Source organism: Salvia splendens, chromosome 3 (assembly GCF_004379255.2).
Source record: "Salvia splendens isolate huo1 chromosome 3, SspV2, whole genome shotgun sequence".
NCBI lineage: Eukaryota > Viridiplantae > Streptophyta > Magnoliopsida > Lamiales > Lamiaceae > Salvia > Salvia splendens.
Window position 1 is genome coordinate 25,586,546 of NC_056034.1, and position 27,818 is coordinate 25,614,363.

At 48.8% G+C, this 27,818-nt stretch overlaps 3 protein-coding genes and 1 non-coding gene across 4 annotated transcripts; 3 read left to right on the forward strand and 1 right to left on the reverse strand.

Moving 5' to 3' along the window:
• The first annotated feature begins 279 nt into the window (after positions 1–279).
• Positions 280–4,271, forward strand: LOC121796781. The gene is made up of 3 exons (XM_042195562.1): positions 280–1,029; positions 1,171–2,188; positions 2,581–4,271. The coding sequence occupies exons 1-3, from the start codon at positions 280–282 to the stop codon at positions 4,269–4,271; spliced, it is 3,459 nt and encodes a 1,152-aa protein (XP_042051496.1).
• Positions 4,272–11,860: 7,589 nt separating this feature from the next.
• LOC121797528 lies at positions 11,861–11,963 on the reverse strand. Its single transcript, XR_006049892.1, has one exon. It is a non-coding gene; the product is annotated as a U6 spliceosomal RNA (small nuclear RNA).
• A 1,008-nt stretch (positions 11,964–12,971) lies between these two features.
• Positions 12,972–13,445, forward strand: LOC121796782. The gene has a single exon (XM_042195563.1). It carries the CDS (start codon positions 12,972–12,974, stop codon positions 13,443–13,445), a length of 474 nt encoding a protein of 157 aa, XP_042051497.1.
• An 11,393-nt stretch (positions 13,446–24,838) lies between these two features.
• On the forward strand, positions 24,839–25,999 carry LOC121796783. The gene has a single exon (XM_042195564.1). The coding sequence runs from the start codon at positions 24,839–24,841 to the stop codon at positions 25,997–25,999; it is 1,161 nt and encodes a 386-aa protein (XP_042051498.1).
• Positions 26,000–27,818: the final 1,819 nt, after the last annotated feature.

Here is a 27,818-nt window from a genome sequence, read left to right on the forward strand (position 1 = left end):
TATGGAGGACGATGAGAATTGGGAGGACTCCTTCTCGCACAAGGAAGACGAAGATGGAGCCAATCCAGCCCTTATGGAGGCCGAGACACCCCATGGAGGGAGCAATCTCCAAATCACTGAATTTCAAGGGGGGGCGTCAATCCCACCGGGTACGATCTCCGCTAGTTAATGATGTCTTTGAACTTTCTATTTTGGAACGTTAGGGGGATCGCAAATGCGTCAACCCAAAACGTCCTAAAGAGAATAATTAAATCTCATAATATTTGTTTTCTTGCAATAATGGAACCACTTGTCGACCCTAACCCGGACAAGTTTTCGAAAGTGTTGGGGCTGCATTGTAAGGGATCGAATGCCAATGGGAAGATATGGAGTTTTGTGGAGGAAGGGATGGATTTTGAGGTGGTGGATGACTCGGAGCAGCTATTGCATGGGCTGTTCACTTGCCCCCGGACTCCAACACCTATTTTAATCTCGGCCGTGTATGCTAAATGTTCGAGAGGAGAGAGGCTTGCTTTGTGGGAAAAAATGAGGGAGCTGACCCAAGTCTCGGAAGGAATGCCGTGGTTTATTGGAGGGGATTTCAACACAATCCTCTCCGCGGGAGACAGAATGGGGAGTGACACAAACCGCCTGGCCGAAATGGTGGACTTTGCAGAGGCTATTGAAGACTGTGGTCTTTTGGATCCAGGGTATGATGGATCAGACTTTACTTGGGCTAAGAATGGCCTTCTGGAAAGGCTAGACAGGGTGCTGATTAATGAGGTGGCGTCTCAATGGTTCGAGGCAATACGAGTCACGAACCTCCCCCGTATTGCATCGGATCATAGCCCTCTCCTTGTCCGATGCAAGATGCCTAATACCCCCGGAGGAGGTAAAGCCTTTCGGTTCCAAAACATGTGGGTACGGCATGAAGGATTTAATGAATTGATGAGGGAAGATTGGGGGACCCCCACGGAGGCGGCGGGTCTCCTCAACTTGAAGCTCAAGCTAGCAAGGATTAAGAGAACATTAAAACGGTGGAATAGAGAGGTATTTGGGAACATTCACGCCAACCTCAAGTCCTGTGAAGAAAGCATTGCGATAGCCCAAGCGGAGTTCGAAGATGATCCCTCGGCCCGGAATAGAACGGAGGTCAACAAACAAATTGCGGAGTACATCCTCCTTCTTAAGATGGAGGAGGACTTCTGGCGTCATAAGGCGGCACTACGGTGGCTGGAAGATGGGGATAAAAACACCAGATTCTATCAAAGCTGGGTGAAGCAGAAGAGGGTTCGGCTACGGATACACAAGATCAACGTGAATGGGTGTGAACTCACGGAAGACTCGGCCATCCAAGCATCGGCGGTTGAGTTTTATCAAAACCTTCTTGCTCCATGCAATCCGGTACTCACGGAACCGGACCTAAGCCTCCTACACCGACTTCCCCCTTCGGAGTCTTTGGCGGCCCTCCCCGAACCTCCAGATGCGGATGAAGTGAAAAGAGCGGTCTTCGACATCTCGGCCAATAGTGCTCCTGGACCGGATGGCTATTCGGCTCTCTTTTTCCAAGCCTGCTGGAGCATTGTGGGATCCGATGTGGTGGATGCGGTTAGACAATTTTTCGGTGTGGCCTTTCTTCCCCGAAGCTTCACGGCCACAAGCATTGTACTCATCCCGAAGAAGCCCATTCCAGAGTCATGGGGAGACTACAGGCCCATTAGCTTGTGTAATGTGATCAATAAGGTGATTACTAAGATACTCTCCAAGCGACTGGCCCGTTTACTCCCACGCGTGGTAGCTTCCAACCAAAGTGGTTTTGTCAAAGGGAGACTCCTCAATGATAACGTACTACTTGCTCAGGAGATGTTCCATGAGCTACAACGAAGCACACCGGCCCCTAATGTTGCAATCAAGATAGATATGGCCAAGGCCTATGATCGAGTTCAATGGCCGTTTCTCCTAAAAGTCCTTAAACACATGGGATTCCCCGAGCCGTGGATGGACCTCATCAAGAGATGCATTGGGTCTTGTTGGTTCTCAATCCTTGTCAATGGGGCGCCGGCGGGTTTTTTCAAATCTACCCGTGGCCTTAGGCAAGGGGACCCCATCTCTCCCGCCCTATTCGTCCTTGCCGCGGATTACCTCTCGAGACTTCTTGATAAACTCATCCTCGGCAACAAAGATATGACGTTCAAAGCAACCAGGGGAAGTATTGAGATCAGCCACCTCGCCTATGCAGATGACATCATCATCTTCACGCAAGCGGCGGCGAACCCTCTCCGGAGGCTACGAGCATTCCTTGATCATTATGCAGAGGCGTCCGGCCAACAAGTCAACCTTGGGAAAAGCAATTTTTTCATTGCCGAGGCTCATGAAGGGTGGACAAACACAATACAAAGGGAAGGAGGATGTTCCCGTTCCCGTTCCTTTACCTTGGAGTCCCTATTTACCGAGGTGTGAAGCGCTCGAGCATGTTCTTGTTCCTCCGTGAGAAAATCACGGCTAGGATATCTGGGTGGGCCCATCGACACCTCTCCTTTGGGGGGAGACTTACTTTGATTAAAAGCACACTCGAAGCGATACCACTTCATATCTTCCAAGCTATCGAGCCTACGGGCGGTGCCCTCAAGCAATTGGATCAGCAAATGGCCCGTTTCTTTTGGGGGTCAACTAATGAGAAGAAGAGGACGCACTGGATAAGCTGGGAACAGTCTTGTCTACCAACGGCCGAGGGGGGATTGGGCATCCGGAAGATCAAGGAAGTCTTAAGAGCCTTTAACATCAAGTTATGGTGGCGGTTTAGGGAACACAATTCCTTGTGGGCTACGTACTTAATGGCTAAATACTGTCAAAAGGTCTCCCCGCTCACAGCTAGACCATTGGGGAGGGGAAGCCCTACGTGGAAGAGGATTCTGAAGGCTCGGCCTCTTGCTCAACTGCACATTCGATGGGTGGTGGGAGAAGGGAAGATGCTATTTTGGGATGACTTATGGCTTGGAGAGACGCCTTTGAGAGAACTTAGCCTTGATGATAGAGGAGGGCCTCTTGCTCGGGTGGCGGACTACATTAAGGATGGTGCATGGGATGAGCCTAAATTGCGGAATCTCCAAGCGCAAGCTGGCCTAGCACAACATATCGTCCAAAAGATCCTCGACACACCCGTCATTTCGGATGGGCCGGATGTACCAAGATGGAGATTATCAACCAATGGAGAGTTCTCACTTGCTACTACATGGGAGACTTTACGAAGTCAAATGCCGATTGTGCAAGGCCTCGACGACATTTGGAGAGCGGGCCTCACGTCCTCTATGGCCATATTTTTATGGCGACTTCTCTCCAACCGCATTCCGGTGGACACAAAGCTGCAATGGAGACGAATGGAATTGGCCTCCAAATGCCATTGCTGCCCACATAGACCAGGGATTGAATCCCTCCAACACCTCTTCATTCATGGGGACGGGGCTCACGGGATATGGAGGGAATTTGACACATGGTTCGAGGGTCCGTCACCACCCCTCCGGATCAATGACACCATACCGGAACGACTTGTGGTCTGGACGAGAAGAGTTCGGCAACCGGGCAAAAAACACCTAAGCAGGGCCATGCCGTATCTCATTTTATGGTTCATTTGGGCAGAACGGAATAGGAGCCGGCACCAGTCCGTACAATTTAGGCCTTTCAATGTCATTTGGCAAGTTCAAATCTACATCCGGAATAGTATGACGAACGGGATATACAAGAAGAAGCATTGGAAAGGGGTACGTCTTAAAATCAATGTCCCGAGGCATGATGAAATTCGGAGCCCTAGGCCGCTCGCAGTGGCAATCAAGTGGCAACCGCCGGAGGACCCCTGGATCAAGCTCAACACCGATGGTGCATACTTGGAAGAGTCGGATAAAGCCGGGGGAGGTGGTATCATCCGAGATCACACGGGCAAAGTGCTTTCAGCCTTTGCATCTCCACTTGAGGCCCACTCCGCCCTTGAGGCGGAGCTCCTTGCCATCCAACTCGGGTTAGAACTTGCCCTGGAATTCAACCGGCCTATCTGGATTGAGTCGGATGCACAACAAGTGGTCCAGCTCCTTAATAGCATGCGATGGGGGCCGGCACACACGAGCCGGGTGGTGGCGCGGATCTCCCTCCTCAAGCGACAACGAGGTGTGCGTATCACCTTCACCCCCCGGGAAGGGAATAAGGCCGGAGACTTACTTGGAAAGATGGGAATTGACAGTCTCGACAATTTGCCGTATGAATGCCCACACGATGCCGAGACACCTCGCTGCAATTACTAGGATGGATGCACTAGGAGTCCCGAACATTCGGGTCCATCATAATGATGAAGAATAGTATAGTGTTTTGGAGGTTGGGAGGGTACCACCGTTGTTTTCTTGATTCTTTGTATTTTGTGTTTTGTAATGGTGTAGGATGAGGTCCGGGTTTATGGCTTCGGACCGCATACTACTCCTAAGTATGTGAGGACACACCACTTTTGGGTGTGGCCACGTATTGTAATCGTCACTTTTTGAAATCTAGGGATGAGGGACCCACGAACCCTCCACCATGAAGGTGTTTGGATTAAAAAAAAAAAAAAAAGCTATTTAGTCAAGCGATTGGGGACCGGCAGCATGTCGTCACACAATGGTACGAATCCAAGGCATTATGAAGGAGGGTAAGTTCAAACTCAACTATGTTCATCCGGAAGGCAACAAGGTGGCTGGGTACTTAGCTAAATTGGGAAAGGAATCCCCGCATCATCAAGAGGTAAATATAGAGGCCGCTCCTAGGCTACTAACCGCCATGGTTCGCCTTGAACGGCTTGGAGTGCCGAACATCCGCTTGGAAGAAGATGACAATGGATTGGCAGGAACATATGGGGATCCCCAATGCCCGAGCCCAAACCGAAGAAAGAAGTTAGAAGAGGTTTGCTTGTGATTGGCTCGACTAATTTATTCTGGAGATTTTTTGGTATGATTGGCTTTGTAAGATTTGTAATAGGTTTGATTTGGTTAGACCTTGTGATAGGATTACTGTTGGGAGTATGATGAGGTCCGAGCACAGGCCCTGGACCGCCTACTACTCCTATTTTTTGTGTTGGCACATCACTTTTGGGTGTGGCCACAACTTTGTAATCTGCTCCTTTTTAATATATAGGGATGAGGGACCCACGAACCCTCCACCGTAAAGGTGTTTGATAAAAAAAAATAAAAAAAAATAAATAGCTCTAACCAAAGCATCAACCAAAGTTAGAAACAGAGTATCCATCTCCCTCGTTCCAAAATCGGCGCCGCTTCCCTCCCACTGTCTCTCCGTCGAAGGCCAACCGCTGCCACTGACTCCATCGCGGCTTCACCGCCTCTGGTCGCCGTTGTTCGCCGCCGCCCCAGGCGGTCAGCTCCTCTGTCGGCAGTGTCTAGTCTCACAATTGGTAAGTCCCTCTCCCCAATTCATTCTAATTCTATTTCTCCTAATCGATTTTGATTTGTTTCTCGGATGATTAAATTTTCAGTTGAGACAAAGGCTAAACTTAAAGATTGAAACTTTGTACAGAGCACGATGATTTAGAATTATCCTAAATGAATGCAAGGAATTCAAGGCTGGGAATTGATCGGTGATTACCTTCTTCGGCGGCAGAAAACTCTCTTCTCCAACTCGGTTCTTTCTCTAGATTTTAGTTCCCGATTTTTCTTGGTATTGAATTTATGTGTAGAAAGATCGTGGGATTGATTTGATATATATAGGCAAAACTAATAGATATTGAAAGATTTAGTGGTTGGAGAGATTTTAGGGTGTGGAGATATGGGAGAAACCGTATCATATTTTGATAATTTGAATTTGTTTGATATTTATTTGCAGATCACGGAGGAGGAAAATCATATCACTGAGGAGGAAAATCATATCACGGAGGAGGAAAATCTTTGTAGAATCTTTAATTATCTTTGAATTATTGACTTGGTGAGTCAACAGGAAAAGATTTAATTAGATAAATTTGATTTTTTTTCCTCTCCTTTATTTTTCGGGGTGTTACATATCGGCGGGCTCGGAGAAAGCGGTTTCATCCGCTCCGAAGATGAGTTTCTTCCTAAGTTGCTTGTCCTCCGAGAGTGGGGATGGCACAAACCTTTTACGGCCCTAACCTTTGGTGGGAGGCGCCGGCATGCTCTTCCTAGTCATAACCCGATTCTTCTTAGTTTTCAATTTCAATCCTTTGGTCGATATCTTCGACGTTGAGTCCTCGTTCGAGTGGAAGACCATATGATGATCCGGGATAGTCCTTGCCTCCTCGGGGTCCGACGGGGCCGGGGTGGGGTTCGAAGTGGGGTCCGGCATGGCCGGCCGAGAGACGACCTCGAGGAGCCGGTTGTGATTGCTCAAGGTTTGAATCAACGGGTTGAGGGAAGGTGTTGGATATGGTACCGCACGGAGTAGAATGGGAGTGCGGCGATGTTGGGAGCGGGTGGTTCGACGCCCGGCGGGGAAGCAAGCCTTGGGACGGTTGGGTGGAAGGGGTGGCGTGGTCTCCGACTTGGTGTTCGCCGGAGTGGAAGGGCCGTGGGTGTGTACGGGTGAAGGGCGGCGGATGTTAAGGTGGGTGGATTGTTAGAGAGATGGAGGAGCGTCTCTCTCTAAAAACTATAAAGTTGGCGCATGTGAAGGTGTTGATGCATGTGAGTCACAAGAGGAGGAAAAGGCAAAGGATACTTTACATGGGAAAGAAAATGTTGCTCCATTTATTTTTTTTTAATCAAACACCTTTACAGCTGAGGGTTCGTGGGTCCCTCATCCCTATATATAAAAAAGGAGCAGATTACAAAGTTGTGGCCACAAAAGTTGTGGCCACACCCAAAAGTGATGTGCCAACACAAAAAATAGGTGTAGTAGGCGGTCCAGGGCCTGTGCTCGGACCTCATCATACTCCCAACAGTAATCCTATCACAAGGTCTAACCAAATCAAACCTATTACAAATCTTACAAAGCCAATCATACCAAAAAATCTCCAGAATAAATTAGTCGAGCCAATCACAAGCAAACCTCTTCTAACTTCTTTCTTCGGTTTGGGCTCGGGCATTGGGGATCCCCATCTGTTCCTGCCTATCCATTGTCGTCTTCTTCCAAGCGGATGTTCGGCACTCCAAGCCGTTCAAGGCGAACCATGGCGGTTAGTAGCCTAGGAGCGGCCTCTATATTTACCTCTTGATGATGCGGCGATTCCTTTCCCAATTTAGCTAAGTACCCGGCCACCTTGTTGCCTTCCGGATGAACATAGTTCAGTTTGAACTTACCCTCCTTCATAATGCCTTGGATTCGTACCATTGTGTGACGACTTGCTGCCGGTCCCCAATCGCTTGACTAAATAGCTGCCCTAGCTTGATGTGAACTTGACTCTACCCAGATGAATGCGCCTTGCCTCTCGGCAAATGCCATACCTCGGTGAATGATTTCGAGCTCGGCCTCTAGCTCGGAGTGTGCACCAATCGGCGTATAGAAAGCCCCCACCATATTACCGAGCTGGTCTCGGATGATCCCACCTCCACTGGCTCTGTCCGTTGTCGCATCGTATCTGCCCATGATGTTTAACTTGAGCCATGGAGCATCCGGGGGTTGCCATTTGATAGCCACGGCCCTTCTTGTTGGTTCCTTTGGCCGAGGGGGGGGAGTGTTAACCCCTCAAAACGGACATCCTTGAAGTGCTTCGCCCGTGCTCGCCCACTTTCCACCAGTTTCTGGACATATAGCCTGACTTGCCATACCACGTTATAAGCCCTGAAGCAAGCCCCATTATGTCGGCTGTTGTTCCTCTCCGCCTACAAATACCAAAGGATGATGCAAGGAAGGGTCCGAGCCATGTGGTCCTTTGTGGACCGGTTGATTCTCTTAGCCCAAGCTTCGAGTCTAGATGGAATGGAGTCCGATGGCCGAAGGGGATGGCTCGCACCATCAAACCATTCATCAAAAAGCCTCCAAACCATGCTCGCCCCTTGTCCATTAATAAAAAGGTGTTGAATGGATTCCAACCCCGGCTGCCTAGGACAACATTGGCATTTAGATGCCAAGGAGATGTTCCTCCATTGTAGTTTTGCGTCAACCGGTATTCTATTCGAAATAAGTCTCCACATGAAAACCGAGATTGTTGTTGAGATGCCACCGTGCCAGATGTCTCCAAGAGCCGGGATACGGGGCCGCCTAGCCCTGTTAGAATCCCATGCCGAGGACAGAGAGAAATTTCCTCCTCGAGACAAAGTCCACCTTGGGATCGGGGCTGTCAGGGAGGATAGGGGTGCTCATGATGGCTTCAGCCACGTGAGGCGGCATACCCGTTTGGTTGCATGTGGTGCCAACCTTAGCCCCATCCCGCTTTCCATTTATCCAAAACTCTGCAACCCTTGTCGTGGGATCACCCCTTGTGTCTAAGCAAAGATCTCTGATTGGCCTATCCCCAAGCCAGATGTCGTCCCAAAACAGGGCTCGTCCATCACCAATGATCCAACGGATGTTTGGCTGGACCAGGGGCCAAGCGGCCACGAGTCGTCGCCACGTCGGGCTGCTCCTACCCGAGTTCAGTCGAGCCAAAGGTGATTTTGAGGCACAGTATTTGCTACACATGTCTGAGGCCCATAAGGTGTGTTGCTCTCTAAAGCGCCACCACAATTTGACGTTGAAGGCCTTCAGGACATCCTCAAATTTCCTAATCCCTAGGCCTCCTTCCGTAGTGGGGAGGCAAATCTATTCCCAAGCAATCCAGTGTGTACGTCGTTTGCCCTCCACTGTGCCCCAGAAGAATCTTGCCAGTTGTTGCTCCAAGAGCTTAAGGGCTCCTTTTGTTGGTTCGATCGCTTGGAACACATGTATTGGGATGGCCTCGAGGGTACTCTTGATCAAGGTCAACCTGCCCCCAAATGATAGGTGTCTGTGTGCCCACCCCGAAATTCTTCTTCAAATTTTCTCTCGGAGGAAGAGAAACATGTCGGTCCTTTTGACACCTTTGTAAATAGGTACGCCAAGATAGAGGAAGGGGAATGTACCTCTAGTAAAACCACCCTCCGTTTCCACCGTGCCCGCACAGTCACCGTTAGTCTCGGTAATGTAAAAATTGCTCTTCGATAGATTGATCTTCTGCCCAGAGACGGCCGAATATTCGTCTAAACAAGCTCTAACCCGTTGGATGGATTCCTTGGCCGCTTGCGTAAAAATAACAATATCATCAGCGTAGGCCAAATGACTAACCTCGGAGCATGCGCGTTTAGACTTGAAGGTCAATTCCATCTTCCCCAAAATAAGCTCATCCAACGCCCTTGATAGATATTCCGCTGCAATAATGAATAATGAAGGAGAGATAGGATCCCCTTGCCGCAAGCCACGAGTGGATTTTAAGAAACCAGCCGGTGCTCCATTGATTAACACCGAGAACCAACAATATCCAATGCATCTTCCAATGAGACTAAGAAATGTCTCCGGGAATCCCATACGGCGCATGACTTGGATCAAGAAAGGCCATTGTACCCGATCATAAGCCTTTGCATATCAATCTTGATTGCAACGTTTGGCGCGGGCCTCCTTCTATATAACTCGTGAAACATTTCTTGGGCTAAGAGGACATTGTCGTTTAGAAGCCTCCCTTTAATAAAACCACTTTGGTTTGGGGATATTACCTTAGGGAGGACGGGGGCCAGCCTTGAGGCAAGGACTTTTGTGATGATCTTGTTTGAAACATTGCAAAGACTAATTGGTCGATAGTCCGACCAAGATGCCGGGTTATCCTTCTTTGGTAATAGAACAATCATTGTCGCGGTGATGCTCCGTGGGAGAAAAGCCCTGTTAAAAAATTGTATTACCGCATCCCCCACATCCCGACCAATGATATCCCAACAACTATGATAGAAGGACGCGGTGAATCCGTCGGGGCCCGGTGTGCTATCAGCCGAAATGCTCCATACTGCCCGTTTGATCTCCTCTTCATTGGGGGAAGTAGCGAGGCTCTCCAAGTCCGAGGCCTGTGGGTGTCGCCGAATCAAGTTCAAATCTGGATCGGCCAGAGGGAGAGCCGATGGTGCAAGTAACTCTTGAAAGAAGTTAGACGCCGAGTCCTTGATCTCTCTCTCGTCTGTAATGGATCGGTCTCCCGCAAGTATGCCATGGATTCGAAGACGGGCTCTCTTTTGTTTGACCCAACATTGATAGAACTTCGTATTTCTGTCCCCCTCCTTGATCCACCGTACCGCTGCCCTCTGTCTCCATAAGTCCTCCTCCATTTTTAGTAAAAGGATGTAGTCCGCAATTGCCTTATTTACTCGGCATCTATTGGTCGGGGACGCATCAGCTTCGAAGGCTTGCTTGGCCTCTACTATATAGTTGCCTCGGCCTCTTTAAGGTTGGATTGGAGGTTTCCAAAAGTTGCTCTATTCCACTCTTTAAGGACTTTCTTCAGCCTTGCGAGCTTGATTTGCAAGTTAAGTAGTCCTCCGGCCTCGGTGGGTTGGCTCCAACTGGATTTCACGACTCCTCGAAACCCCTCGTGTCTCAACCACATGTTCTGGAATCGGAAGTTCCTACCTTGCTCCCCTATCACCTCTGTTTTGCATCGAACCAGGATGGGACCATGATCCGAGGCGACGCGAGGCAGGTTCGTGATTCTTGTTGCCTCGAAAACGCTCGTCCACTGCTCATTTATAAAAACTCTGTCAAGCCTCTCAAATAGGTTGTTCTTTGCCCAAGTGAAAGGTGCACCGTCAAAAGCCCACATCGACCAGTCTACAATCTTCGATTGCTTCCGCGAAGTCCAACATCTCCGCTTGCCTATTAGACTCGCTCCCGGACCTATCTCGTGGGTTAAGAATGGTGTTGAAGTCCACTCCAATAATCCACGGTCGACTCTCCAAGTTGTCTGGAAGATCCCGCAATTTGTCCCAAAGTGGATATCTTTCCGCGCGAGTACACTTAGCATAGATAGCCGTGACCGCCACAGGTTGGCTGCATGCCTCCAAGCGAAGTATACCGTGGAGAGCTTGCTCGGAGTCGTCCATAACATCAAAGTTAACTCCCTCTCTAGTAAAGATCCAAATTTTCCCCGACGTGTTAGCGCCTTTGAAGTTGAGTCCGAAAAGCTTCGAATACAACTCCGGGTTTGGCGCGGTGAAAGGTTCCATTATTGCCATGTAAGAAATATTATGAACAGCAATTAGTCTTTTGATAACGTTGCGGGACGAGGTTTTCACAATTCCCCGCACGTTCCAAAACAAAAGGTTACAAGACATAATTAATTGGATGAGGACTTACCCGAGCGGGATGAAGACCGCCCTGTTACATCCATCTTCCGATCATTTTTGTGCCTTGAACTCTCGCCGAGGCAAGAGGTTACATCCTCCCCCGTGTTCGGGATTGGTTGCACCACAATTTCCATTCCAATCACCTCATCTTCCTCGGGATGATCCGTTTCATAGGCTTCTTTCTCCATGAGTGCATGGTATTTATTAATGCTCATGAAGTTTCCTAGGTCCCCCTCGGGTGCCATCGATCCATCCTCCTCTTGACCCCTAGCCGGGGTGCCTCGTTTGATTGGAGAGGAAGGTCCGCTTGAGGCCTTGCGTGCGGAGCGTCCACGCAAATTCTCGCGAACGATAACCTCGACTTATTAGCTGTTGCACGATCAATTTGGATCGGGTTTCCTAGGAGTTTTCCAACCGTAAACAAGGCCGAATGGTCATAGAGATGGATAGGAAGGCCAATAAGGTTACACCATATGGCTGCTATCGGTGACTCGCAATAAACGTCGAAGTCCGGAGTCCACTTAAAGACTCGCATTGGGTGTCTATCCACGTACCACACAGGAGTATCCTTCGGACCATTAAGCAACCTCGCGTAGTCATTAAGATCATCTAGTTGTATTAAAAATTTGGACCATTTCTCGATTTATGCGTGTCATCCTTGCGCAGGGGCCATGCTAATCTTCTCTGTATCGTTCCAATTTTATCGGATGTCCCCGAAGGGACGATCATCTAGTTGTATTAGCACATGCTTTGCGTTAATATATTTCCAATTCCAACCTCTAACAAACTTCATATTGTCTAAGGCTTTTTGTATTTGGCTTGAAGCCGGAATGGAATGTGAAAACTTACCTACAATAGTAAATCCCAACGTGTCGGCCAATTGTTGTGTCTCACTTCCGGAAAAGTAGATCGTCGGGACGCCATTGCTCGACGAAGCGAACCCCATGTTTTTTATTTTCTCCGGCTCAAATATGTGATGGCCTTTTGGGTCCGGTTGGTTGCGGAGGATATCCGCCATAGTCGGTTGTGGTTGCGGCCTTCGGTCCTTACTCGGGTTGAGATGCGTGCCTTTTCCCGTCGGATGAAGCTCCCCCCGAGGCACCTTTTCCACCAGGTTCATGACCCCATGCTGAACCCCACCGGCCGAGCTTTGCCCGTGTTTCGGCCTTCCCTTCCATGATGACGCCTCCCCTGTTTCGAATGAGCTACATAGTTTTTGGTTCGGCCCTTTTCGAGAAGAGGGAAGTGCTCGAGATACTCCTGGTTCGGGTCAAGGTTCCTAGCCTGCTCCGCGGTTAGTTCGGCGTTATGAGACTCGACTCCAATAATTGCTTGAGGCCCACTCGAACCATGCCCGTTGCCGGCGTCGACTTGTTGGAGGGGTTGTGACGAAATCCGGTCCAAGGCCTCGGCTGAATCGAGATTAGCTAGTTGCAAAATGGATTGTTTTGGCTGCACATGTAACTCTTCCATGAAGGAAGAGTTACATGTGCAGCCAAAACAATCCATTTTGCAACTAGCTAATCTCGATTCAGCCGAGGCCTTGGACCGGATTTCGTCACAACCCCTCCAACAAGTCGACGCCGGCAACGGGCATGGTTCGAGTGGGCCTCAAGCAATTATTGGAGTCGAGTCTCATAACGCCGAACTAACCGCGGAGCAGGCTAGGAACCTTGACCTCTTCCATGAAGCCTCGAGAAACAGCAAGCCAAATCAGGTGCCCTCACGAAAATGGCGACTTCCCTCATTGCGAAAAGAGCCACCACTTCCATAGGAAGAGCTTCTGACCTCTTCAGAACATCATTCGCCTTCCTGCGCGGTCTTAGCACCACCACCACCACCACCACCTCCCCCGCCGACGTGGCGGCGGCCGACGGAGCAAAGAAGCCGAAGCGGAAGAAGAAGAAGAATCTCTTCGAGGTGGCCCAGTTTCTTCCCAACTGGGGCCTTGGCTATCACATGGCCAAAACTCACTGGGCCGAGGTCTCCTACGAGATCACCAAAATCAATCTCTACAAAGATGGAAGACATGGGAAAGCTTGGGGGATTGCTCACAAAAATGGCTTGCCGGCTGCAGATGCCCCGAAGAAAATCAGCGGTGTCCACAAGCGCTGTTGGAGATACATCCCCATGACAAAACAAATAGAACAAAGTGTGCCAAAACAGGAAGCAAGCATCCCAAAACAAGAAGTGGAAGCTGCGTGATCATTTTCATTTGTTCGTTCGTTCGACCCAGTTTGTATGAGAAGCTGTAGTCTGTAGAAGCAATTTATAAAAAATGCCAGTGTATCCCAGGTTCAAGTGCCGTGAACGGAGTTCTTGTCTACTTTTGATAGTTATATAGCATAGCATTATGTTAGATTCCATAATGAAGGTTAGTCGGCTCTTTTAATGGAGATTCTGTGGTGAAGATCAATGGCAGTCGGTCTAGTTTTTCGATCATCGACTGTGTCGATATCTAGACTCCAATCCTGGTTTTCTGGTGTTATTGAAGTTGGTTTGATCAAAAAAAAAAAAAAAAAAAAAAAAAAAAAAAAAAAAAAAAAAAAAAACTCTTCCATGAAGCAATCACGTGAGTCAAGGTTTGGGAATGAGACCAATTGCCTTTCACCAATGAGTCTTGTCTTTATTGCCATATCCGGAAAGTTGACCATAGTACCTTTTGTTTGTCTTGTTTCCACTCCAACCAAGCAAGCTAGCTCCCTAGAGTGTACCATCTGGTCAGCCACCATTGCAACGGTCATATTGTCGCCGGATGAGGGCTGCGCCGCCGCCGCCGCCTGCGTGGAGTCGGAATTCAAAGATTCCAGCCGTTCGGGTAGTTCCAACGCTCGGGATTCCGTTTTACTTACCTCGAGAGGGCCTTCCTCACCACCAATTCCGTCCTTTGGGAGTTCGGAGAAGACAACACTCTCTTTGCGAGTCGGTATCACTTCTTCCGGTGCCTTCTCCTTTGACCGGCCATGGCTACCTTCTCTTCCTTGTCTTTCCGCGCTTCCCACCGCCATGTCAAGATCCTCTATAAGGTTTTTCTTGAGGCCGCTTGTACGGATCTCCTCCCCGCGTCGTCCTCGGCAAAAGCTTTCTTGACTTCCAGTTTGTCGACGGGGAGGGGGACGCATTGTATCTTTTCCTCCCGTTACCTTTCGTTGCCGGCCTCGGAGTGGACTTCCTCATTTTCAGCCGGTCTCCTACACTTCGACGGGCCTCTTTTTTGCTCGCCGTCGCACTTGTAATGGTATCGCCGGCGGATTGGAACAAGGTCCTCGTTGCATCACTCTCATCGGTAGCCGAATCGTCCATGGTCGACGTCCAGCTCCCCGCGAATGGCTGGGTGGTTCCGGTCGTCTAGTCCGATGGGGAGACCGCCAACGAACGATGGAGCAAGCATTCTAGAGAGAGAAGTTAGAGAGAAGGTAGAGAAGTTATGTTTCAAAATTGGTTCGAGGCAAGCCCTCAAATGTTGCTCCATTTGGGGAAAATGTCGGTTGGAATTCAAATTTAGCACCTTGTGCTATCCATCTCCCTCTCGACAATGACGGAGGTAAGGATGACCGTGGCCCCTGAGCCCGGAGTCCCCGCTAGAAAACTTGGCGCCGCCGGCGAATGCTTGGAAGGAGGTTAAAGATCTTTTCTCACATGGGGGGAAGGGGTCCATGGCGGGAGCCTCAAACCCACACATAAACCTGACTCTAGTTCAGAAGGAGAAGAAGAAGCTGAGACTTCAGAAAACAATAAGGATAATCTTCTTGGATCCTTAGTTTTTGTTAATGTTATCAATAGAGTAATTACTCATAAATGGTATATTCAAATTACCATCATTGTTAAAAAAGAATATCTGGTAACTGCCAGAGCAATGGTTGATTCGGGAGCTGATCTTAACTGTATCAATGAAGGATTAATTCCCTCACGATACTTTTCAAAAACCTCGGAATCCCTAAACACAGCCAATGGAGAAAAACTAAAAATAAATTATAAACTTGAAAATGCAGCTGTCTGCAATAATGGAATCTATCTTGAGATACCATTTATAAAGGTAAAAGATCTATCTCATGACATTATTCTTGGAAATCCTTTTTTACATATGCTTTATCCCATCCAAAGCATTTTTTTTTGAAACACCTTATCGGTGGAGGGTTCGAGGGTCCCTCATCCCTATATATCATCCAACAATTTCAGTTACAGTTCTCGGTTACAAATGATCTTAATCGAAGCCAAAAAACAAAACTATTACAACCAACTCAAGAACAAAAGCTATCAAATGCAACTCACAAATAACTTGGCTCTAAGCACTTAAGAGTAGGTCGGGGTCGTGTCATGGCTGGCTCTATGGTGATCAATTAAGTCTCTCCATCTTCACGAACGCGGATATTCGGGGTCCCCTTCTGCTCCCACCGGATGATATCTGTAAGAGCCTCCGGCGCATCTTGTTCGGACCAGGTTTGGCTGCAGATCATGTCCGTACCCATCTTCGCGAGTAAGTCGGCCGCCTTGTTGCCTTCCCGATGGATGAAAGTTGTTCGGAGGGTGTGCCTGCGCTTTAGCAAGGCAATGTGCGCCATGGCGTGGCGAGTATGGGCCCATTGTGCCCCTTTGATAAGGTTAATGGCTTGCTTGGCATCCGACTCGAGCCAAATTAGTTTCGCAAGGGCCTCGGCCATCTTTAATCCATGCTGTATAGCAAGCAGCTCGGCCTCGAGGGGTGATTGTGCTTCGAGGGCTAAGGCATAAGCCAAAATCAACGTGCCCGAATGATCCCGAATAATGCCCCCTCCCCCGGCCTTACCAGACCTATCGAAGTATGATCCATCTGTGTTTAGTTTGATCCAAGGCTGATCCGAAGGCTCCCATTTGAACATCATTGCAAGCGGAAGTGGTCTTAGGCATTCGGCACGGCTAGGGATGGCGACTCCAAGCCGAACTCCCCTCCAATGTTTTGGCTTGAGTCTTCCATTCTCCATGTTGTTACGGATAAAGGTAATGGTCTGCCACACAACATTATTCGCCCTGAACTGGAGTTCATGATGGCGGCTTCTATTTCGTTCTGCCCAAAGGAACCAAAAGATGATGTAAGGCAAGGCTCGACTAAGATGTTTCCTACCTGGTTGCTGCGTTCTTCTCGCCCATACTTCAATTCGTGTGGGTATGGTGTCGTTTATCCCAAGTGGTGAAGACGGGCCCTCGAACCATCCATCAAATTCTTTCCATACTCTTCTCGCCCCTACGCCTTGGATGAAAAGGTGTTGGAGGGACTCTGTGCTCGGCCGGTGGGGGCAGCAGTTGCATTTGGATGCGAGCTTGATCTTACGCCATTGAAGTTTCGAATCAACAGGGATCTGGTTAGATAAGAGCCTCCAATTAAAGATTGCCATGGAAGTTGTGAGACCAGCCTTCCATATGTCTTCGAGTCCCTGGATAATTGGTCCTTAGGACCGGGACACCTCCCACGTTGAGGCTAAGGTGAAGTTCCCTCGCCGGGACAAGGTCCATATCGGGACGTCCGGATCTTCGGTTATTATTGGGGTGTTGTGGATCCGATCAATGATTGGTTGCGGAAGACCAGCTTGATCATGTAGCAATTGAAGTTTAGGAACATCCCATGTGCCGTTAGTGAAGAACTCCGAAACGGTTGTCATGGGATTGCCCCTCTCATCAATGCAAGTCTCCCTAAGGGGGATATCACCGAGCCATATGTCATCCCAAAAATAAATTCTTCCTGTTCCCACAAGCCATCGAATGTGCGGGTGGGCATGACCCCATGCCTTGGTCAATCTCTTCCAAGTTGGGCTCCCTCTACTCGTGGGTTTCGGGGCAAGTGGTGAGCCATTGGAGCAATATTTCTGCATCATGTACTGTGCCCATAAGGAATTCTGTTCTCAAAATCGCCACCACAGCTTGATGTTGAAGGCACGCAACACCTCCGAGAACTTCCGCATGCCGAGTCCTCCCTCGTTAAAGGGAAGGCACATCTGGTCCCAACTAATCCAATGAGTTCTCTTCCTTTCATTAGTCGAGCCCCAAAAGAAACGGGCCAATTGTTGATCTAGTAGCTTGAGGGTACCGGCCGTTGGCTTAATGGCTTGAAAGATATGAATGGGGATCGCCTCAAGTGTGCTCTTAATAAGAGTGAGCCTCCCTCCAAAAGATAGATGTCGATGCGCCCATCCGGATACTCTTCTAGCTTCTCCCGAATGAACATAAACATTTCCGTCCGCTTGGCCCCTCGGTATATAGGAACCCCCAAATATAGGAAAGGGAACGTACCCCGAGCAAATCCTCCTTCCTCTTGGATTGTTCGTGCCCACTGCTCGTGCACGTCTGCAATGTAGAAATTGCTTTTATCAAGGTTGATCTGTTGCCCTGAAACTTTCACATAATTGTCGAGACACGCTCTAAGCCGACGCATTGGGGCTGCAGCCGCTTGGGTGAAAATGATAATATCATCAGCGTAAGCCAGGTGGCTGATTTCCATGCACTTCCTGGAGGCCTTGAATACCATCTCCTTCTTGCCAAAGCATTGATGAAAAAGGAATTACAAGTTCTGTAAATTCACAGAAAATCTTTTTCAAATTTATAACTCAACCTCGATATCACGAGATTGATGTTATTTAAAAAAGAATCAAGAGAAAGAAAATATTTTAAATTATCTCAAGAATTAAACTATAAATAATTAAACGAAAGTTTAAAACAAACTGCTATTCTAAATAGAATAACACAATTTCAAAATTTTATTGAAAAATCTGTTCGTGCAAATATTCCAAATGCATTTTGGGAAAGGAAGAAACATATTGTTCATCTTCGTTATGAACCAGATTTTAAAGAAAGCTCAATTCCCACTAAAGCTAGGCAGCTATGGGGCCAAGGTATATGGAATTTTGTAAAAAGGAAATAGAAGAGTTATTACTCAAAAAACTAATTAAACCTTCTTATAGTCCTTGGAGTTGTCCAGCATTTTATATTAAAAATGCAGCGGAACTCGAAAGAGGAGTACCCAGACTTGTTATTAACTATAAGCCACTAAATAAAGCTCTTAGATGGATTAGGTATCATATCCCAAATATAAAAGATTTACTTAACAGGCTTTATTCAGCCAAGATAATGTCGAAATTCGACATGAAATCTGGATTCTGGCAAGTACAAATTGCCGAAGAAGACAGATATAAAACGGCTTTCACTGTTCCGTTTGGACACTATGAATGGAATGTGATGCCTTTTGGAGTTAAAAATGCTCCATCTGAATTCCAGCATATTATGAATGATATATTAAAATCATTCACACAATTTTGTATTTGCTATATTGATGATTTGCTAATTTTCTCTGAATCCATAGATCAACACTTTAAACATCTCAAAGCATTTATTAATGCTGTTATTCATAATGGTCTCGTGGTGTCTGGCAAGAAACTAAAGCTCTTTCAAACAGAAATAAAATTTCTTGGGCACACTATTAAAGCGGAGACTATTTTCCCTATTGATAGGTCCATTTGTTTTGCGGAAAAATTCCCCAACGAAATAAGAGATAAAAATCAACTTCATAGGTTTTTAGGAAGCCTTAACTATGTTGCTGAATTTTATAAAAATCTAGCCTTTGATGCTAAATCTTTATTTGAAAGGTTAAGAAAAAACCCCCCTGAATGGAAGAAAGTCCACATAGAAGCGGCGGTTAAAATCAAAGCAAAGATAAAGGAAATCCCTTGTCTTGCTATTGCTAACCCTGATGCCTACAAAATTGTAGAAACTGATGCCTCAGAATTATGTTTTGGAGGAATCCTTAAGCAAAAGATTGATAATAAGGAAGTCCGAGTTAGATTTGCTTCCGGTGTTTGGCAAGGTGCTAGAAAAAAATATTCAACAGTTAAGAAGGAAATTCTTTCTTTGGTACTTGGTATTCAAAAATTCGAAAGTGATCTTATAAACCAAAAATTTCTTGTTAGGATCGATTGTAAATCTGCTAAAGATATCCTTGAAAAAGATGTTAAAAATTTAGCATCTAAGCAAATTTTTGCTAGATGGCAGGGAATCCTCTCTGTTTTTGACTTTGACATAGAGTTTATTAAAGGAAGTGATAATTCGTTACCTGACTTCTTAACTCGTGAATTTTTGCAGGGAAATTATGCATCGACAAATAGACAAGGGCAAGAAGAAGGCTAATAAACCTTCAAAGGAAGACCTACCTATGCAGTCTTATAAGGCCGCATTTGCCAAAACACAAGAACATCTTAAAGCTGAAATTCTTGAAAAGACTCCTAAAGAAAGGAGACTTAGAGATGATGCTTATGCATTGGCAATCAAGTCTAATCAGACTAGCAAGATGGAAACGAAAAGGAGCTTGAAATGGTACTTGGTAACAAATTCTAGAGAGAGATGCTCTCCCTTCTCTCTAGCAATCCCTTCCCTTTGATTTTTACCGTCTTCCACCCTTTCTCACCCACGACCGCCGTGGCCCTTCCCACACCATCCACCACACCACATCGGCCCTCGGCGTGCTCCCCCTACTCCCCAAGGCTGACCCCGACCCTTGCTTTCCTTTGATAACTCAATCTCCGGGTACTTGGATTGTTCATAGGCAAAGGTGTGCACACCGCCGTGGCTCGCGAACCAGCCCTCGAACCGGGGCCGGACCCTCGGTCGGCCATGTCGGTACCTCCACCCGACCTCGAGCTTGGAGTGGAAGAGCCTCGAACCCTCACGGACCAGCAAATGGTGTTCCGATCTCCAGAGGAAGAAACCTCCAAACCCCCAACTAAAGCCATGAAGATGAGGATGGCTAAGGCGAGATGCGAAGCTAGGAAGAATACGCCGGCGCCACTCTCTAGAGGGAGCGGCCGGAAAAGGTTCGTTCTCTCTCCCCTTTCGGAAGACAAACAACTCCGGAAAAGGCTCTCTTTTGACGCCGATAAGAGCCCTGGGCCCGAGCACCCGAAATGTAAGGCGACGCTATTTCCGGCAAACACCGATGAGAACAAGGAAGTCTCTCCCATGGGGAGCCCCCACCCCACGTCCCCACCCAACGAAAACGAAGTTCAAATGCTGCTGAAGCCTCGTGAAGATGAAGAAGAGGCAACGCCGGCGCAACCCGTCGGCCTTTGCTCCGATAAAGACAAGATGACCGTTGGTAAGGATGGAGACACATCTTCATGTGTATCCCAAGGGGATTTGGCTCATTCACGTGGTCCCCAAAGCTCCTTGGTGGACGCATTGGTCAACTTTCCCGAATCGGGCATGGGAACAAAACATCTTTCCGAAAGCGCCTTTGTCCCATACCTAAATAGGAAGTCACGTGTTGAACCATGCTCCTCCCTCCCAATGCAGCAAATGAAGCCAAAGGAAGGTAATGTCTTGCAAATATTCTCCTTGGAGGCGGCGGAAACCCTTGATGCATCCCTATGTCTCAGCCTCTCCTAGCCGGAAATCCTCCGGTTGAGACCTACACAACAACGGCAAATGCACCCCTATCCATGATGAGTAAGATGGCCGAACCATCCGTGCTGCTACTTGAGAATGGCCCCTCCATTGAAGACTTCCCGCCGCTTGAAAGGGGAAGGACCCGGAAACTCCGAGCGCAAGAGCGGGTGGCCTGGCCGAGGTCCCCTTAAGCTCCGAGAGACTCCCCCATCCGTGGCCGAGGGCATGGACCCGGCACGCTCGAAGGGACCCGAGATAGAGTTGGAGACGCCGAAGCCGCCCGACGTAACAATGGATGAAAGGGACCCGCCCGAAGGAGCACATAATGAGGCGAACCATGGCGCGGGACCGCAAGACAACCCGGCAAGTACCTATCCCGAATGTGGTAACGAGGCGAAGGAAAGGAACACCAACATACCCAAATCCATGGCTGATATGGTGCAGGCCAAGTCGAACAATGATGGGCCGCAAGTCTTCCTTCCGGAGAACATCCAAAATATCTGCTTTGCTTCTACATGCAGTGGTGTTCCATCAATCTACTTTTCCGGGGCGGAAATCAAAAAGTTGGCCACATCCCTCAGCAATGCTATTGTAGGTAAGTTTTCCCATTCTACTCCGGCTTCGCATCAAATTCAAAAAGCACTAAATAACATTAAATTTAGCTGAGGTTTCACTTGGAAATATATTAATGCTAAGCATATCCTTCATTGACCGACACCCGATGAGGGTCTTCAAATGGTTGCCGGACTTTGACGCGTATTGTAAGTCCCCAATCGCGGCTGTGTGGTGCAACTTGATTGGACTTCCGATCCACCTCTTTGATCAATGCCATTAGAAGCTCCTTGGTACACCGATCCAGGTTTTTTTTTTTTTTTTTTTTTTTAAAAGCACCCCGAGGGTGGAGGGTTAAGGCGGACCCACACCTGTGCATTACCAACAGCAATTGCAGCCAAAACAAACAACCATTGAGCCGCCCAAAAGTGACGGCTCACCACTACCAATTAGAGTACAACGAGGGCCTCCCAATAAACTAGGGTGGTCATCTAAATACTCTTAGCATCCCTATTACAATTATAATGATGCAGCCATCGCATCGTCAAAAACTTAAGTCCGTCACCTAGTTGAGGCCCGCGATAGGGGTGCCCCCACATGGGACAACCCCTCCCGGATCGAGGTCCTCGATGAAGCCCTCCATTTCCCGGCTTAGGAACCCACATGATACACTCATTGAGCCAATGCCCGGCTCATTTGCACCCGAGTCGTCGGCCCCAAAAGTAACCGTTGCTACGTTCTCCTTAAGATGCAACTTATCATTGTGGAGAGCTCTGATGTACCCATCACCCTCGTGGACCTTTCCTTTCTTCTTCCTAGACACCACTTGGAAACCATCGTCATCTACCTGGGCTTGCACCCTCGGTGTTGCTTTCAAGCTAGGAGCCGCTTCCGCACCGCTCTTCTCTTTGTGTGTCCCCGGCTCGGTCTCCCCCTTTGGCATAGACCCTTGGCCCGGCTCCGGGTTGTGGGTGCCATGCACGTTAGTTTTCAGCCTCCATTCCCGGCGGATGGGATTTGACGCAAAGTGGGGTCGGCGGGGTTGTGGTGGTCGGGTGGGATCCGTGGTGGCCTGCTCCTTTCTCCTCCCTAGGATAAGGCATGTTTCCTTGACGTGCCCAACATGCCTACATTCCGCACAAAATAGGGGAATCCGATCCCATACCACCTTGTACCTAGAGTCTTTGCCTAGGATGTTGAGAATGATCTCCACCGGTGGAGGCGTCGAGATATCAATCTCAATACACATCCGGGCAAAGGTGAGTCGGGTTTGGTTGAAGGTCGCATGGTCCACTTGGATTGGCTTCCCCAACAACTTGCCAATCGCAATGAGGGCTACTTGGTCATAGAGATGGATCGGGAGTCCCACCACCTTACACCAAACGGCGGCAATAGGTGTCTCAAAAAATGTGTCGAACTCCGGAGTCCATTTGAACACCCGCATTGGGTGATGCTCGACAAACCAAACCGGCGCTCCATTGGGACCATTGAGCATCCGGCCGTAATCTCGTACATCACGGAATTGGATTAGGATGTGCTTGGCGTTAACGAACTTCCATTTGAATCCATCGACGAAGTTGATGTTGGAAAGGGATTTTTGGATTTGTTGTGGTGTTGGGAGGGTGTGGGAGAACTTTCCGATAATGGCGTGCCCTACCTTGTCCACCAAGCACTTTGTTTCCTCGTTTGAGAATGTAAGCGAAGGGATCCCTTCACACCATCCGAATGTCCCCATCTCCGTGTCGTGATCAGCATCAAGGTTCGCGGGCTTTTCACCTAGATCTGGCTCAACAGGTTGGGTCTCGGCTTGAGCGGCCTTGTCCGTGATGAATTCCAGCGAGTGACCCAACGTCGGCGGACTCCCAACGGGGGAGGCCACGTCGATGCCTACCTCAGACGCCGAGTGCTTGGGTAGGATTTCCGGCTGGTCCCTGTCCTGGTCCAGCAGCTTGTCCGGCGGGTCCGACGGGTTATCCGGCGCCGACGGCTTCCCGTTGAGCCCGGCCTCACCCCCTCCATTGTTATCCTCGGCCTTGAAATTTGTACCATCACCAGATTTGAATTGCAAGAGGCTTTGACCCATAAGGGAGTCACATGTCTCACTAGCTAGTACATGCCTATCCTTTTCCGGAAATGGTGCAGCAAGAGTGGGTGGGTCAAAAAGCATGTTGGCACCATACCTTTCCGAGGATGTGTCCTCGTCCAAGACAGCTGCACTTGCAGCCGCCTCCACGCGCGTTGACCGGAGTACCCCTTGTGCAACGGCCTCATTCACCTCCGGTAATTCACCCTCCAGCCGAGTTCCGGTCACGACTTCCGGCTGGTGCCTGGCCGAGCCGTCCTTTTGTCCCATGGAGAAACGGAGCTCCCACGCGAGTAATGGGAGAACTCCCGGCACCACCTCAAACGCTCCGGTGCTGGCTTCAAAAGGGCCAGGTCGTGCCTTTCTCTTCCACCTGCCCTTCTCTCTCTCCCCGGGCAGGGAGCTCCAACCGTCTTTTCCGGCAATGGCGCTACCTCCACCATTAGTTCCGGCAATAAGCTCATCGAACTCAAAGACAATCTTCTTCCTCACCCTTCCGGTCTCCGTCAATGGCACACAAGCGCTGCGTTTTGTATTACCACCGTTTTTAATGGGGTGGGGAGTGGCTGACTTTTTCATATTCCGTTTCGCCTTAGTTGGTCGGAAAACCCATTTCGGCGAGGGAGAGGGACTCGTGCCCTTGACCTCCTTCCCCGGTGAGTCCCTTCCGGGCTGGACCATGACCGACGTTAGGCCGGCCGCATATCCACCTCACCCAAAGGTGAGGGAGACCGTCGGCGTTGGACGTGAGATGGTTGGGGCAAGACTTTCTAGAGAGATGTGGGAGCTTCTCTCACTAAGATAATGTGCTTTTTTAATGTGGCTTAGGTACACCGATCCAGGTTGATAGAGCAACGACCAACAAGTCAAGATTGTCATTTGCGAGGATTTGCATCGAAATTGACATTACACAACCACCTCCCGATGAGATCATCCTTGATATATGTGGACGTACGGCGGTGCAACAAGTGAAATGGGATAAGATACTGTCTTATTGCATGGAGTGCAAGCATGTCGGCCATAAGAGTGAGGTTTGTTATGCGGCAGGGAAAACGGTCCGGCCTCCAAAGCACAACTATAACATAGTCCCACCAAAACAGCCACAATTCGGGGGACACGGGGACAAGAAAGCTAATGAGAAACCGAGGCAAAATGATAGTAACAAGGAATGGAAACAACAAGGGAAGAACAAGACCAAGGAAAGCAACTCACAGTCAAGCTTAAGGGCACTCGAACATAATATACCAAATTGGTCGGGTTCGGACTTCATGGGAGACATGCAAGACGTCGGTGGTGCGGACTTGGTCATTTTCTCGGACGAGGTGGACCGAAATGGTCGCCCCCGACCCAAACATGATAGGGGATCGCTCACTAGATCTTCCTCTTTCGGAGGCGGGCGAGGGGGTTCGGCGAGAGGATAAAGCTCGAGCCGACACGCTACACCCTTGGCATCGGGTGATCTAGGGCAGCCGAAAGGCGCGTTCCTTCATTTTGATCTTGAAAGGGCCGAACAACAAGAGGCGAAAATCACATGAGTACCAACCGATATTTCTCCCTTATGGCTCGGGAGGACTTTGAGGATAATGAAGAAATGGCAGATTGGGAAAAGGATGACCCTCCCAATGGAGCCGAGGATGGAGACAATCCTATGATTACGGAGGCCGAGACATGCAATGCCGAGAATAGTCTCCAAATCACCGAATTTCATGGAGGGTTTTCAAATCCGGGCTTTGATGGTGCGGATTACACTTGGGCTAAAAATGGCCTCTTGGAAAGGCTGGATAGGGTGCTGGTTAGCGTGATGGTGGCGCCTCTATTTGAAGCGGTAAGGGTCACAAACCTCCCTCGAGTAGCCTCGGGCAACGAGCCGGTCCTAGTTAGAGGCAAACTACCAACCATTCAAGAGGGTGGCAGAGCGTTCCGATTCCAAAACATGTGGGTTAGGCATGAAGGGTTTGCCGATCTGGTGCAAACGGATTGGATGGCCCCTACGGAGGCCGGGGGATTACTCAACTTGAAGATCAAACTAACTAGGGTTAAGAAAACGCTCAAACGGTGGAACAAAGAGGTCTTTGGGAATATCCATGCCAACCTCAAAACATGTGAAGAGAACATCGCCGTGGCACAATCTGAATTTGAAGAGAACCCCTCGGCCCGGAACAGAATGGAGATTAACAAGCAGATCGCCGAGTACGTTCTCCTTCTCATAATAGAAGAGGACTTTTGTCGTCAAAAGGCAGCCCTGAGATGGCTGGAAGAGGGGGATATAAACACTAGGTTCTACCAAAGTTGGGTGAAGCACAAAAAGATTCGATTGACAATTCACAAGATTAATGTCAATGGGAGGAAACTCAAGGATGACCGTGAAATTAGAGACTCGACAGTGGACTTTTTCCAAAATCTTCTTGCGCCTAACTACCCGGAGCTCGCTGAACCGGACCTTGACCTCTTGCACCAACTTCCCTTCTCGGAGCAACTGGAAGACCTCCCTCAACTGCCATCGCGGATGAAGTTAAGCGAGCAATTTTTGACATCTCGGGAAATAGTGCACCCGGCCCGGATGGGTTCTCGGCCACCTTCTTCCAAGCGTGCTGGGGCACGGTGGGGGGCGGATGTAGTGGATGCGGTTAGGCAATTCTTTGGTGGCGCGTACCTCCCCCGAAGCATTACGGCCACGAGCATTGTACTTATACCGAAAAAGGCGGCACCCGAAACTTGAGGAGATTATCGGCCCATCAGCCTATGTAACGTTGTCAACAAGGTGGTCACAAAAATCCTCATGAAGAGACTCACCCCCTTTCTACCCCGCGTCGTCTCACCGAACCAAAGTGGATTTGTGAAAGGGAGATTGCTAAATGACAATGTGCTCCTCGCACAGGAAATGTTCCATGAGCTTGCAAGATGTACCCCGGCCCCAAACGTTGCAGTAAAGATTGACATGGCAAAGGCTTATGATCGAGTTCAGTGGCCATTCCTACTCAGGGTCCTCAAGCGAATTGGCTTCCCGGAGCCATGGATGGCACTTATTGAAAGATGTATAGGATCTTGTTGGTTCTCGATCCTCGTTACTGGCGCCCCTACAGGTTTCTTCAAATCAACCCGCGGGCTCAGACAAGGCGACCCCATCTCCCCCGCCCTGTTTGTACTTGCAGCTGACTATCTCTCGCGGGCTCTTGACAAACTCATTCTCGGGAATAGGGAGATGACTTTCAAAGCCACATGGGGGAGCTTAGAGATCAGCCACCTCGCATACGCCGATGACATCATCATTTTCACGCAAGCGGCCACAACATCTCTTAGGAGACTCAGAGCGTGCCTTGATCATTATACTGAGGTCTCGGGCCAACAAATCAACCTTGCTAAGAGTAATTTCTATATTGCTGAAGCACATGAAGGGTGGGCGAACTCTATTCACACGGAAGGGGGCTTCTCTAGAGGTATGTTCCCTTTCCTTTATCTTGGTGTCCCTATCTACTGAGGGGTTAAGCGATCGGATATGTTTATGTTCCTTTGGGAGAAAATTGCGGCAATGATTTCAGGATGGGCACATCGGCACCTGTCCTTCGGGGGGAGACTCACTCTAATCAAGAGCACGCTTGAGGCGGTCCCACTCCATATCTTTCAAGCAATTGAGCCCACGGGTGGTGCACTCAAGCAGTTGGATCAACAAATGGCCCGCTTCTTCTGGGGTTCGACTAATGAGAAAAAGAAGACACACTGGATAGGTTGGGACCAGATCTGCAGTCCCACTGTTGAGGGAGGCCTTGGAATCCGCAAGTTCAAAGAGGTACTCCGCGCCTTTAATGTTAAGCTATGGTGTAGATTCAGGGAACAAAATTCCTTATGGGCACAATATATGTTGGTTAAGTACTGCAATAAGGCGTCTCCACTTACGGCTCGGGTGGTGGGAAGAAATAGTCCGACCTGGAGAAGGCTCCTAAAGACTCGGGCGCAGGCTCACCCATATGTCCTATGGGTGGTGAGTAAAGAAAGGAAGGATGTATTTTTGGGATGATTTTTGGCTCGGAGATACCCCACTCAGAGAACTTAGCCTAGATGATAGGGGAAACCTCTTGGATCATGTTGAGGATTTCATCATGGATGGGGCATGGAATGAACCGAAGCTCCGAATGCTCCAGGCACAAGCCGGACTCCCAGAACATGTAATCCTGAAGATCCTTGACACGCCAATCATTTTGGGGGAAGAAGATACGCCGAGATGGACGTTGTCTCAGACAGGGGAGTTCTCACTTGCGACAACCTTTTTTTTTTTTAAACACCACGAGGGTGAAGGGTTAAGGCAGACCCACACCTGTGCATTGCCAAGACCATTGCAACGAACAAACAGAACACCGAGCCGCCCAAAAGTGACGACTCGCAAAGACCTATTAGAGTACAACGAGGGCCTCCCTATCAGCTAGAGTGGTCATCTAAATACTCTTAACAACCCTTTTACAATTACAATGATGCGATCTTTGCAAAACCAAAACCTAAGACCATTTCCTAATTGAGACCCGCAATAGGGATACCTCCGCATG